At 42.4% G+C, this 13012-nt stretch overlaps 2 protein-coding genes across 3 annotated transcripts; one reads left to right on the top strand and one right to left on the bottom strand.

Annotated features, from left to right (window-relative positions):
• The first annotated feature begins 277 nt into the window (after positions 1-277).
• Positions 278-3358, top strand: lsm2 (LSM2 homolog, U6 small nuclear RNA and mRNA degradation associated). Its single transcript, XM_006790417.3, has 5 exons — positions 278-375; positions 574-641; positions 1993-2023; positions 2137-2196; positions 2909-3358. The coding sequence occupies exons 1-5, from the start codon at positions 373-375 to the stop codon at positions 3032-3034; spliced, it is 288 nt and encodes a 95-aa protein (XP_006790480.1). The 5' UTR covers positions 278-372; the 3' UTR covers positions 3035-3358.
• A 1216-nt stretch (positions 3359-4574) lies between these two features.
• bcl6aa (BCL6 transcription repressor aa) lies at positions 4575-12251 on the bottom strand. Of its 2 annotated transcripts, none has more exons than XM_006790415.3 (9): positions 12163-12251; positions 8637-8808; positions 8324-8545; positions 7265-8215; positions 6802-6983; positions 6549-6716; positions 6334-6464; positions 5955-6092; positions 4575-5866 (listed from the first exon to the last, which is right to left on the bottom strand). In XM_006790415.3, exons 1-9 carry the CDS (start codon positions 12245-12247, stop codon positions 5723-5725), a joined length of 2193 nt encoding a protein of 730 aa, XP_006790478.1. In that variant the 5' UTR covers positions 12248-12251; the 3' UTR covers positions 4575-5722. The 2 variants fall into 2 exon arrangements, with proteins under 2 accessions (XP_006790478.1, XP_006790479.1); XM_006790416.3 differs by lacking the exon at positions 12163-12251 and adding an exon at positions 10603-10669.
• Between the last annotated feature and the right edge of the window lie 761 nt (positions 12252-13012).

Raw genomic sequence — 13012 nt, 5'->3', positions numbered from 1 at the left:
TATTCTTTGGTTGCACCAGAAAGAAAGAGTTTGTATTTTCCATAAGCATTTTGTTTAATGTCAGCTGACAGTGTTAAGCTTTTTTAAATTATAGTCTCTTTAAATTATATTTTATTTTATTTAACTGAAATATATTTTCATATGAAGTTTTTATTTATTTATTTATTTATTGTTTGGGGAAATCGCAATAAAATTAAGTCAATTAGATAAACAACGGTGCAAGCAACGTTTCCCATGCATGAACGTTGAGCTTAGCTCTGTCGCCTCTTTGTGGCGAACTTTAGTAATTACACCCTGGTGTGTCTGAGGAATATTAAGGGTTTGTTACGTCATCGACAGGCGACGCGCCGCTAGGAAAAGGCAGAAGTAAGAATGGTAAGGAATCACGATGAAATTATGACTTTTCTGTAGAGTTTATAGCAGATAGGTGCGGCAGGAGAGAGCCTCTGACCCGAGCACACCTCGGTGTTTCTCTGTAACCTTTATTCTGTCAGCTTTAAAAAAAAAAAAAAAAAACAACTCGCCGCCACGCTAACCGTGCAGCTAACGTTAGCATGTGTTTCTGCTCCGCAGCTTTTTTACTCGTTTTTCAAGTCGCTGGTGGGGAAGGACGTCGTGGTGGAGCTCAAAAATGACCTGAGGTTAGTATTTGTGTTCAATTCGCTCACATAACCTCCTGTTTTCCGGCCTTGTTGTTTGGTCGGCGATTGCTGTTTGGAGCTTCGTTGATAGTCGCAGCAGCGCTCCTACAGTCACAATTTGAATATTGATATTTTTTTTTTTATTAGTTTTCATTTCATTGTAGCAGTTTTCAATACTTCTCAGCTTTAGTTCCGTTTTATTGAGTTCTGCAAGAATAATCCAACACAAACAGCTCACTCTCAGTCATACACATTCTCAGAAAGTCAAGCTAACAACATTTCCTGTGTGTTTTACTCTGTGGTTGTTCAGTTTGTGAGGTTAGAGTTCCAGGTTAGTTCGTTATGTTATGCACTTCTGCAATCAGTAATCAGTGAAAGGCCTTAGACAGCAATCAGTGGGCTCTGAGTCTTCATTATGATTTCAGCACTGAAATATTTATTACGTATTACCGTAGCTGTCACTGCTTAAATGGAACTAATCTGCATGAAACTGTCGACTTAAACACAGAACGTTTTATTTCTTGTAACTGGTCACACTGATGACCACTGATGACTGATGAAATGATTGCTGTGGTTGACTTCTTGTTGGAGATGATGTGGATTTTTTTTTCTGAATAAAATCTGAAGTGACTTCAAACAGGATTGAAACTGGACTAAATGTAGCTTAAAGCAAGAATTTGAATCCAGGTTGCAGCCTGTCAGGTCACAGCCACATAATTACATTTGTTTTAACATTACTTCAACTTCTGTATGTCGGATAAAAGTGAAGCAGAATAAAATGTTTTGTGAGATCCGGGTCACAAACCTGTCTGCTTTGTTTCCGTGTTGCAGTGGTGGTATCAGAGCTTTCTTTCATAGACGGAGTAGATCGAACAAACTACAATGAGACTTTCTTAAACAGAAACGGTTCCCTTCTCGGGGTTAAACTCTGGAGCAGGGTCCTGATGCCTGTCAGTAGTGACGGTTTTAAAATGAAACAACAGGTTTGTGCTGCTGCCTGTCGTTTCCAGTACAGCTTCTAAAATATGTGCAAATTACTGAAGATGTGGACAAAACATAGATGTATTAAAAATATTATATTTTGGTGATAATTCTTATTGTTTCACCACCCAGACCTGTGGAAATAAATGTTTAAATACCCATAAATTAATCAATAACTGGCATGGAAATCCTGAGGTCAGAAAGAAAACCTCAGAAGTCGTGTTTGCTTCACCTGGGCACACCTGACTGTAAATTCCACCCAAATACCAATGAGCTGTTCCCAAGCCTCATAATCTAAAGATTAATTAAGCAATTTTGGTTTGTATCTGTGAACAGAGTCATGTTCATGAATGTGTGTTTCTCTCCTCAGCATCTGTGGAACGCTTCATTCTGTTGACCAGGTTGGAAATAATTCATTTGTTTTCAAACGGAAGCTGTTCAGTTTTTAAATTTCTGCATGATTGCTCACTAAAATGCCGTTTTCACATCGCTGTCCTCTGCTTGCGTGTTTCAGTACCTGAACATTAAGCTCACAGACATCAGCGTCACAGACCCGGAGAAATATCCACACATGGTAAGTTTTGCTTCTGGAGACTTTCCACATTTCATACAGGGGGAAAAAAAGACTAGAGAAACAGATGAGGCTGTTGCTGCTAAACAGGTGTTTACAGTTTTACAGTGTACAGAAAAAAAGGCTGTTGCAGTGTACTTACAAGGTTTTTAATGTTCTGCGACAGAGGTCTGTACAACCAGTAAAAGAAATTACATTCTCTGCTGCTGTATGTGAGAATGTAGAGATGCTGCCTTTCTACCTGATGAATCTTTTGATTCGATGAATATTCCAGCGGTGAAAATTTGCACCAGACTTCTGTTTTCCACACAGAATGATGCATGATAAATAATTAGGGGCTCAATTATCCCCCCAAAAAAGACACACAGACAACAGCTCCTCCCGAGTTACACAAATATCTTTTACATTGATTATGTTTTTCATCTATTATACACAAAGCTTTGTTTTCATCATGTATGCGAGCTCCATTTGCTGCTGCTCAGTTTTTAATAAGGTCAAGAGGAAAAACGAAAGTTAGATATTTTTCCCCGTGTTGTTGTTATTATAATACAGCATCAAGAACATAAGTATAAACTTTAGCTCCTTATTTAAAAGTTGCATAAAATCAGAGTTCGGACATTAGGAAAGTCCTTGAATGTGCACTCCTTAAAGCTCACCAGCAGCTCCAGCACAGAGTGACTGCTGTCTGTCTTCACACTGTTTTCATTTGCTGCAGCTGTCTGTGAAAAACTGCTTCATCCGTGGATCGGTGGTCCGTTACGTTCAGCTGCCGGCAGACGAAGTGGACACTCAGCTGCTGCAGGACGCTGCACGGAAAGAAGCCATGCAGCAGAAGCAGTGACGGGGCTGTGGGGTGGGGGGTAAGGGGAACAATGAATGGGTAGTTCTGGTTTTGGGTTAAGTTTGTGCAGCCTCTCTTTGTCTCTGAAAATGTGTCTTTGACACTGGGGATCAATCATTTGCAGTTTTTGTTTTTTTTAACCTCACAGACGGTTTAGATGTCGTCGTTTGATCCCTTTTTTTTGGTTTTATATAGAAATAAACTAATCAGAGAGTCCAGAGAGGAAACCTGCTGTGATGTTCATGTTGATGATAACAGGCACGCTTTGCTTATCAAGTTGTGGCTTTTTTATGCCTCTTGGAAATAAACATTATTTTATTTATATTTTCATGACATTTGTGATTTATTTATTTTTTTTAGGATGATCTTGGTGACATGTTGGAGGATTTGAGTTTTTGCTGCTGAAGAACTGTTTTTCTATTCCAGTATTTTTGAGTACTGGAGTGTCAACGTCAGATTTTCAGGGCTGATGATCACATTTAAGCTCTGCTTTAAAAACACCAGCCAAAAAAATTTAGACCCACTCAAAGCAGCACAACTTAAAGCCAAAATTTTTGAAGTTTTTCCAGTGAATAATCAAAGTGGTCAAACATCCAGGTGCTTGTTTAGTTACTCCATGTCGCAGACATTAAACTGCTGCAGGCTGTGATCTGTCCTTCCAGCTACCGAGCTGACTGAAATGAGCCTGTTACATTTTACAGAAGAATACTTTAATGGCTTTCACGCTGTGAGATATTTAAATGTCATTAATGGTCATTTAAAAAAAAAAATTATGCAAAAAGGAGTTGGCCCGTCTGATCTCTTCATGCTGTTGCTGTTTTCTTGAGCATTTTGGGCATCAAGCTTCCTGCAGCAGTACGTCTGTTTCTGTCCGTCTGCTGTGTTTCACAGGAGTATCAAACTGTAGTGATTACAACTGGGAAATTACAATAAAATTAAAGCATATTCCCACACAGCTTCCCCTGATCCTTGCACCACCAACACCAATGGCCTAATTCCAGTAAAAGCTTGCAGGAGAGGTATACAGTACTAATGAATTCATGGCAGAAATTAACTTTTAAAAAATGACTATAGCACAGAAACATTCAGCGACTCGTTCACTTTCAGGGTTAAACAGTGAAAGTGTCAGGGATAAATGAGTGTTTCAGTTATTGACAGCTTTCATTTTTTTCCTTGGTTTCAGATGGAAAAATCTGGCTGAGCCGACCCTGATAATACGCGGATATTTAGAAGAGTTCAAAAGCCAAAAACAAGGTTGAAATCGTCTCTTCATTCTCTTTGTTCGAGTCTGTGGCTGTAACCAGAGTGGAAGGTACAATCGTTTGAAATGTTACGTGAAAACTGAGTGAAAACGCCACGGTGAATACTTTCGATTAAGTTTACTGCCGCCATCGCCATCTAATTTCAGCCCGGTGTTTCAGGAACACCAGTCAAATCTGTGTGCCCGTAGATCGAGGGATATTCCTCATGAACACAAAGTGAAAGAAAAATAATAAAGAGCTCACTCTTGAGTTAATACATAGAAATCCAATACCTTTATTTTACATTCATACATCTATAACGTTGTACAATAATTTTAATGCAGTTTAAAAAAAAAAAAAAAAAAAAAAAATCCAATCCGAAAACAAGACCTGAAGATTTACAATGATGAGTCTGCACGTTCAAAGGTTGGTGACAAGCATTTAAAAATATACACTCACACGCTCACACACAAACAGGGATCTAGGACAAGTGGCGTCCTTGAGTTGTACCTTAACAGAGCTGGGCTGAATGGAGAGGAATTCAGTCACCATAGAGAAAGGCACATTGAATACACAGTGTATCTACAAAAACAAAAAAACCTCAACATTTACACGACTTTTACCGTAGGATCTAGAACAATGAGCAAAACTGTAAACCTTCACTTATGAAAAACAAATCAACCAACAGAAGTCACACCTATACGAATACATTTGAAGCAAAATGTTTTTCTTGGTCGTTACAAAGCAGTACCTTGAAATGCATTTCAACACTTAGATTGGCTCTGCCCGCAGAGAGCAATCCCACGGATATAATTACACAATATGTCACAATATTTATGCAGTTGCCCACTTCGTGCACGCCAGAACCCGACACCGGTTAGAGAGTACCTCATGCACATCCTCAGACAGCAGCAGACATCTGATATGTTTTACACCAAATCCAATTATTTATTTTTTAATTCCCCGCTCACGTGAATATGGCAACTTGACAACATGTACGTACATCTACATAAAAATCATGTATAGACAACTCTATACAGCCGCAAATCCCATTATCTTAAAATATATGTACCACCCGTCAAAATTTTCAATACTTTCAGAAAAGTAAGTTCTCTGATATAAAATACTGTTTTTTTCAAAAAAACTGATTGTTTACATTCCATCCTTCTCAACAAAATAAAGCTTTTTATATACGTACCTTCGAAGCTTAAAAACACTCCCCACATACATATATATATTTATATCTATATAGAAACAATAAAGTGACTAAGATGCCATGTGGCTCTACGTTCACATGTAGTGGAAACCCGTTTAGAATGGCATACGCAGCCAATTTACATGTCTAATAAACACAGTGTGGCACTACAATTTTGGATGATTGTACAAGTTGGGGTTCATAAATGCCAAGGTCAAGATTGCCTCCTTTAAGCTGCTTCCTACATCTGGCTCAGCATGCTTTCGTCAAGTCAGTGGGCATGTCTACTGTGGACATACGGTACTGGATCTTTGTGTTAGTGATGGCGCCGTGCTTCTGTCGAAGATGCAGCCGTAGCTGGCTCTTGTGGCGGAAGTGCAAGTTGCATTTTTCACACTGAAAAAGAAAGCGCAGCGGCGTTATTTTTACTCGCTTTGGTTGGACTCGACTCAGGAGGTTCCTAACTTTAAAGTATCATTCTTACATGGTAGGGCTTTTCGCCTGTGTGTATGCGGAGGTGGCTCTTCAGCGTCTGCAGGTGACGGAAGCGGGTTCCACAGATCTCGCATGGGTATGGCTTCTCGCCCGTGTGGATCAGCACATGAGCGCGCAGATGAGCAACCTTGAGAAGAAAAAAAGTGGGAGTGAAACTTAAATTAAACTTTTCAGACATCACATGTTTTATATCAGCACGTCTATGGGCACTCCTGTCGAGCTAAATGTGATTATAGCTGCCCATAATTACAGCTTAGATTCGAGCATTAGCACGATTAGCTGATAACACAATAGAGAGGGAAAAATTTTTCTAAGACACTCTTGAGTTTTAAAAAAAAATTTTTAAAATAATGTAAGGGTCTAATTACCTGTACAAAACGAGCTCCACACGTCTCACATTTGTATGGCTTCTCTCCTGAGTGGATGCGAGTGTGAGTCTTGAGGTTAGCTGGTCTGTTGAACTGAGCACCACAGATATTACAGCGATACGGCTTCTCTCCTGAAAACAAGAAGCAGCACTTTAGATTTCAGCAGCCTCTAAAGCCGATGAGTTAGATAAATGAGACTCGTGAATTGCTTTTACCTGTGTGGACAGTCTTGTGGCTGGCCAGGTTGCCCTTGTAGCGGAAAGCAGCCTGGCAGCGGTCGCACTTGTATGGCTTGTCGCTGTGTACTTGAAGCATGTGTTGTTTCAAAGCTTCGTCTTCAGCAAATTTGGAGTCGCATTCGTTACAGAAGAACGTGCCGTTTTCTGTTTAAGAGAAAAATCTGATGTTGACTTGTGCTCCGAAAGCGCTCAGATTCATTTTGGAGGTGAAAAGAAATCCCAAACTCACCACAGCTGGAGTCTGAATATTCTGAATGAAGCTCTGACATTTCCTCTGATAGACGGGACCTGGAGTGGTTGGGACAGACTTCCGAGTGCTGCGGGGACTGAGAGCCACAGGACGAGCACGTGAGGCGGTTCAGGTAGTGTGGAGGGTGGCCATCGCCATTCCTCAGAGACCCCTCAAGCGCACTGCAGACACAAAATCGAAAACTAAACCAGTCAGACATTTCAAATCAGATTCTTCCAATGTAAATTTTATTACAAAAATAAAAATCCTGCAACTATCCTGCCTGATATTTACAAACACTGAATTTCACTTCATGCCTGTTTTTTCTTATAAGAAAAAGAAATTTTATGTGCTCATAAAGAATCTTAAAATCTGCCCAGTGTGTCATTTAAATCACCTCAACTATACATTTCCTTGTTTTGTTTAAAGCATGCAGATGTGTACGTGTCAAACAAAAACCCACCTGTTAATGATGTTGTTGAGACGACTAGCCTGGGGTACTGGTAGATCCTCGCTGTTGCTCTTGCTTGTCGTTTGTGGGTCGAGGTTCTCCGAGTCGTTGGGGTGGAGGTAGGGTTGCAGGGCGAGGCGTTGAGGTGAGTGAAGCCCAGGATCCCTTAACCCCACCTTGTCCTCCTTGGCGCTCTGATTCAGCACAATAAACTTGTACTTCTTCCAGTTGCGAGCTTTGGGGTCCTGCGTGCCTTGTGGCGTTTGCACTCCAGCAGCTTGGGAGAGGCTGGCGTTCTTGCTGCTGCTGGACTCTGTCGGGGAGTTGGGCTGGCAGTCTGATTTGAGGGGGCTCTGCGGGCTGCTCATGAGGCTCTTGCGTCCAGCGGAGATTCCCAGGGGATAGTGCTGATGGATGAGATCTTCCTCAGCCTGAGGAGCGTGCTCTTTGCTCAAGTCTTTCTGGTGCTCAAGGGACAACATGGGAAATGCACGCTTCCTTGTGCTGAAACCGACAGACTGGCTGACCCCCTCGTGGCTCTCTTTCCTCATCTCATCGTCTCTCACTACCTCCCTGGAAGCATAGGTGGTGGAGTGAATGATGCCGGAGGAGTTTGTGCCAATGGCTCTGCTGTAGTCTGCCCTGATGCCGCTGTCATGCGGAGGACAGTGCTTGTGGTGGATACTGCTCTTTGAGAGGTCAGCAAAAGCATTTTTGGTATCGGCCAGCTTGCAGAGAGGGAAGGGGAATCCTGGCATGGGAAACTGCCCGTAGAGATGGTAGTTGCTGGGGGTGCTGACCCCGCTGAACATGTTTGAACCGTAGGGTCTCCCGTCCCTGAACGGAGCTACGCGGCTGTGCAAACTGTCAACAACATCATGGGCTCTGTAAGCATGGACATCCTGAGGTAAAACCAAGGGACTGACCAGAAACTCGTCTCTAGGCAGCTTGGCAGTCGGATCACTGTGAAGAGAACGAGGATGCCATAAACATGGAGGTATTCACAACCATGGATTTATTCTTATCAGCAATTTAAAAAACACAAACAAAACAAAACTGGCTTCCACCCACCTGGATTTGATGAATCTGTGACAGGTGTCTACAACGTGGTCCATCTGCAAGTAGATGGCTGTATTCATGATAGCCATGATCAGACTCTCCTTTAGTGTGAGACGGGAGGTGTACATAAACTCTAGCAGGATGGCAAAGCCCTCTGGGTCCACCTTTGGGTCCAGACTGATAGCACTAAGGTTGCACTTGTGGGAGTCAGTGAAGATAGTGTAAAACAGCCCACTGCAGCAAACGAAAGGAGCAGACATGCAAAGATCAGTTGCTTGTTCAAAAGAAATAGAACGGCACAAACACCGATTTTAGTTTCACACACCTGCAAGCCATGAGAACGGTCTTGTGTGCACGAAACTGCTGCCTGTTGACCAGGATAGTGACATCTGTGAGGATATCTCTACTGCGCAGCCGGTTCAGGTTGAGCAGAACATCACTTGCATGGCGCGTGAACTGTATGCAGCTGTCTGCTGCGCAAGCCATTTTGTCAAGTTCTGCAAAAAAAAAGGACAAAAGCATAAAGATTATTCTAATTTTAAAAAAAATAAAGCAAGTTTAAATAAAATATTCTTGTATTTGGCTGCCGTGCCACAAAGAGTATGTGTGCTTCAAGTAGATGAACTTGGGCTCAAGTTACTGACGATCCTCCGAAGGCAGCACGCACATCACCAGAAGGCGGCGCCATTTATTAAGTAAACACTGTCTAGACATTTAAATTTCTTCCTTTGGAGTCATTTCTCTCCCCCTCACTTTCTCTCTCTGAACCTCTGGTTAACAGCTCAATGCAATAAACTCCTTTGCACACGTGAGCATTTTAAGAGCATTCAGACGATATAAATGTGCACGGTTTAAATACACTCCACAGAAAGAGAAAAGTCCATGTTGGTCATTAAAACTTGTACATTTTTAAGACAAACACCTGCGCATTACGCATTAATGAGCTGTAAGATGGGCATTGTGGTCTCAGAGTTGGGGCTCTCCTTCAGCGCATTCGCAGCTGTACAAATAAAAGCGAATTGACTAAGTTATTACTCTAAACTTTGTTGGCACACAAATAACCTCCAAATTTTAAATTCATCCGCAAGATGTCCTCACCATGGCACTTTTTTAAACTCACACCGGTGCAGCTGGGAGGGTAACACAAGTGAGAGTTTGACTTGTTTGCTGTGGTAAAACCGGTGAAGCCCCGCAGCGCTGCGCAGCGCATGTCTTTAAGCGCATTTCTGGGTCAATTACTGTACGAGAGCAAAAAACTAACATTTAATTAACTGAAGGAAGAATCGGCTTCACGAGACAGCAGGGGACTCATAACCGGATATTTACTTCAGTGTAACTAGACACGTCCGAAAATAGAACCAGAACAGAATGCACCTTAAAGTGACTGATGGCCAATCATGAAGTACTTTCTTCAGTACTTCCCCCCCTCCTCCTGTCAAACAGAAAACCTCCGAGGAGTATCACAGCTTTTAAACTTTATTTCAATGATAGGACGCATTTGTATTTATTTTTAAATCTAAAAATATCTATAGTTTTATTTTCATTTCTCGGGTCTCTCGTCTCAGACTGCGCGTAAATTACTGCACAACCGAAACTGCGCACGTCTGGGTGAAAAGATCTCAACTCGGCGTAGTTTGGTTATCATGCAGCGAGCTGTCACAGTGGAAACATGAGAGACAACTTGTAGCCTCTGCCGCGGAAAAAAACCACACACACACACACTCAATCTCTCTCTCACACACACACACACACACACACACACCTTCCAGCTCTAATATTTCCGCTCCAGTGTTACGGTAACAGCGGGGCTTGCTGTGCGCAGCTCTTTGCGCTCCATTAGAGCAAATTGCGGAGGAAAAAAGAAAAACGCTGAGAACCTGCGGCTGCCACGCTGCCAGCAAAGTTCGTGTGACAGAGCAGCGAGCCCACTCAAAGTGAATCACAGGGCAAGAGCGATCGCAACCGCCCGGACACCTGATTTCACGCGAGCTCCGGGCGGCACACGCTCATCCAGCCCCGCCGTAGCTACAGCCTCCTGATAGGACGGGCTGTCAGCGCGAGCGTCGCGAGCCGGAGCTCAGCGGCGGCCGCTGCTCTCAGCCCCGCCGCCTCACTGCGAGCGCGCGACCGGGCTGAGAGCAGCAGCCGCTCGCGCTGTCACAGCCCCTCAAACAGCCCAACAAGCACACAAAGCACCGGCATACATGTCAAAAACAGCAGCAACAAATAACACATAACAACTTCGCGCCAAATTAAAGCAGAAAAAAATAATATGGAATTTAAAAAATCACCTGGTAGCGCTTTCCTAGAAACTTCTTGCATCACCACTTCTAAGAACCCCAGTTCTAAGAATCAGACGAGCACAATTCTCGGAATTTGAGCCCCGGACCGTACCACTCTCCCGGGGCAGGGGAGAGGGACCTCCCGAACTGCGAGTTACAACAACCCGTTTCCAGAGCAGATATCCCTCCGATTTTCACGCAAGGCGGCTCTAACGGCGAGAAAACTTAAAAGCAGCGTTTAAATAAGCGCAAAAATGTGTATAACTTTTTAAAAATTTGAACATTTAGCAGCCACATCCCCCGCCTTTTGGTTCGATCCGCAGTCACAGGACGTCGAGCAGGCGACGTCACCAGTTCCTTAAACCCGGCCCCCGAAATTCTCAGAACTAATTTATATTCCATGACTTAAGCAGCGCATCGTTTGGCTGCCCGTCGTCGCATTTAACACACAGACCGTACATGTACAGCACACAGACAGCCCTCTTAATTAGGCCCATGCGGACAGGCTCGCTCCTCTCCATGTCCACGGTTCTTTTTTCTTTGTGGTTTCCTGCAGGTTTGCTGTGACCACATAGACGGAGAATACATCGAGTCACCACCGGGGTTTGTTGCAAAAGGAAAGCTTCGATAGATTTATTATTCACAAGTACTGTAGGCAGCCTGTTGAGCAGTGTGGATGCCACTTGTTTTGTTTTTGGGTTTTTTTTCTTCTGTCAGTTAATCAGATTTTTCACTAGGTAGGTTGAGAGTTTTTCTTGTGATATTCTCATGCGCGCATAGCGGATTCTTGCACTGCCTCTGCCTTTTGGTTTTTGCTCTAAAAGCAGGTGAATCTGAGCGGATTGACGCTAAAACAGCTGCTAGTAATTGAGAGCTTCGGTAAATGAACTTTGAGATTGTGTAGGGAACTTGCAGAAAGCATGAGGTGAGCTGAGGAAGAAGACTGCACAGGAGTGAATGCATTTATATTTTTAATAACGTTTTTTAAATTATGCGAGGAGGTGAGATGTCAGGCTCATAGGTGGTGTGTTTTTGGCGCTATTATAATGTTATAGACGGGGAACTTGTATTCTGTTTCATGCTGCATGTACTTGTCCTGTTTTTCTGATTGGATTACTGGGATTAATTGGGAAGGGGAGGATGCCTGTCAGGTGATGTGCACACTTTAAATGCAAAGTGAAAGATTCCTGGAAAATTAATTAAATGCATTGCTGTGATTTTCTTCTCCCCACTCTACTTTTTTTTTTTTTTTAATTTAAGGCATGTGTACTCCCTGTTGCATCATTTCACAGAGTTGGGCAAGAATAAACTCCTCAGCCTACTGGAAGTGTGTTTTACTTGGTGCTTTCCTCATCTGAAACCAGCAGCAGCACTTGGGCGTCTGCGTGAAACTAGAACCAAGTGTGTAGATTTGTTACATCCCTACATCGAGGGTAGAAGTGGTGTGAGTTTATGCGCTTATTACTCGCTAATAGTTGGCTTCTGTGTCTCGTATAGGGGATGCCAATAACTGAAAAGTACTATTCATTTCATGAGTTTGTGGGCTAGCATTTACTGTCAGTGACTCACCCTGGAAACTTTGCTTGTGGTGATTCCAAACCACGGATTCCCCGTCTTTTCTCATCCCGTTCACTCCTTGGCACAGAAGGAGCATTTGCTGAGCTGGAGAATATAACACAAAATAACAGTAATTATTGGAAATATTAGGTCGAATGAATAACAGACTTATGCCTCCTCGAAAGAAGAGACACAAGTCTCCAAGTAATTCACATTTGTGGTTTCTCTTGTGTTTTATGAGATATGTAGTGGGTAGTACTGATTAAATATTCAAATAATGCATCTGATCTGCATTTACTGTAAATATTAAAGGGCAAAGAGTGACTGAAGATCCATTTTAGTGGAACACACAACTGTGTTATGTGGATTTGTATTTAATTAATAAAGCTATCTGCACAGTCAGTACCTTTCTTCTTATTTCTAGCTTTAGATAAAGTCTTTGTAGTTTATCTTTTAAATTTTTGTAATTTAATGCATTTGTATAAAATTCAGAGTTATTTTACATGTTTTTTCCAATTGTCCACAGGTCAAATTTTTCTGAGAGAAAATAGTTTTAAAATATCTGACACCACAGATTGCTTTTTCACAGCCCTTTACCTCTGAATTCAGCGAACAACAAACTGCGTTTCCTTTTCTTTTCCTTCTTTCTTTGTTTTTTTATTAACCCTTTGCATGGCGACACACTCTGTAACCATCATTTCCCCGTAGATTGCCCGAGCATCCGCCCATCTGGATCCGGCATCCCACTAAAAACACTCCAGGTGTTCACAAACCATTGGGGAAAGGGGGGGAAAAAGTCTCCAAAATAATTAAGACGCACACTTTTACAGCAATCTCCGATTCAGCATTGCCAAATAAAGAC

This window comes from Neolamprologus brichardi, chromosome 23 (genome assembly GCF_056152115.1).
Source record: "Neolamprologus brichardi isolate AB-2024 chromosome 23, ASM5615211v1, whole genome shotgun sequence".
Classification (NCBI taxonomy): domain Eukaryota; kingdom Metazoa; phylum Chordata; class Actinopteri; order Cichliformes; family Cichlidae; genus Neolamprologus; species Neolamprologus brichardi.
Note: the sequence above shows the minus strand (reverse complement) of the source record. Positions and strands in the feature narration are given on the sequence as shown.

Bases quoted from the DNA above. Each gene is read 5' to 3' on its own strand.
- lsm2 (XM_006790417.3), top strand. The intron at 2,024-2,136 runs GTTGGAAATAAT...TGCGTGTTTCAG, and splicing joins CGCTTCATTCTGTTGACCAG to TACCTGAACATTAAGCTCAC. The intron at 2,197-2,908 runs GTAAGTTTTGCT...CATTTGCTGCAG, and splicing joins CGGAGAAATATCCACACATG to CTGTCTGTGAAAAACTGCTT.
- bcl6aa (XM_006790415.3), bottom strand. From the start codon at position 12,247: ATGCTCCTTCTGTGCCAAGGAGTGAACGGGATGAGAAAAGACGGGGAA. The intron at 6,984-7,264 runs GTGGGTTTTTGT...TTGTGTCTGCAG, and splicing joins CTCAACAACATCATTAACAG to TGCGCTTGAGGGGTCTCTGA. The intron at 6,717-6,801 runs GTGAGTTTGGGA...TCTCTTAAACAG, and splicing joins ATATTCAGACTCCAGCTGTG to AAAACGGCACGTTCTTCTGT.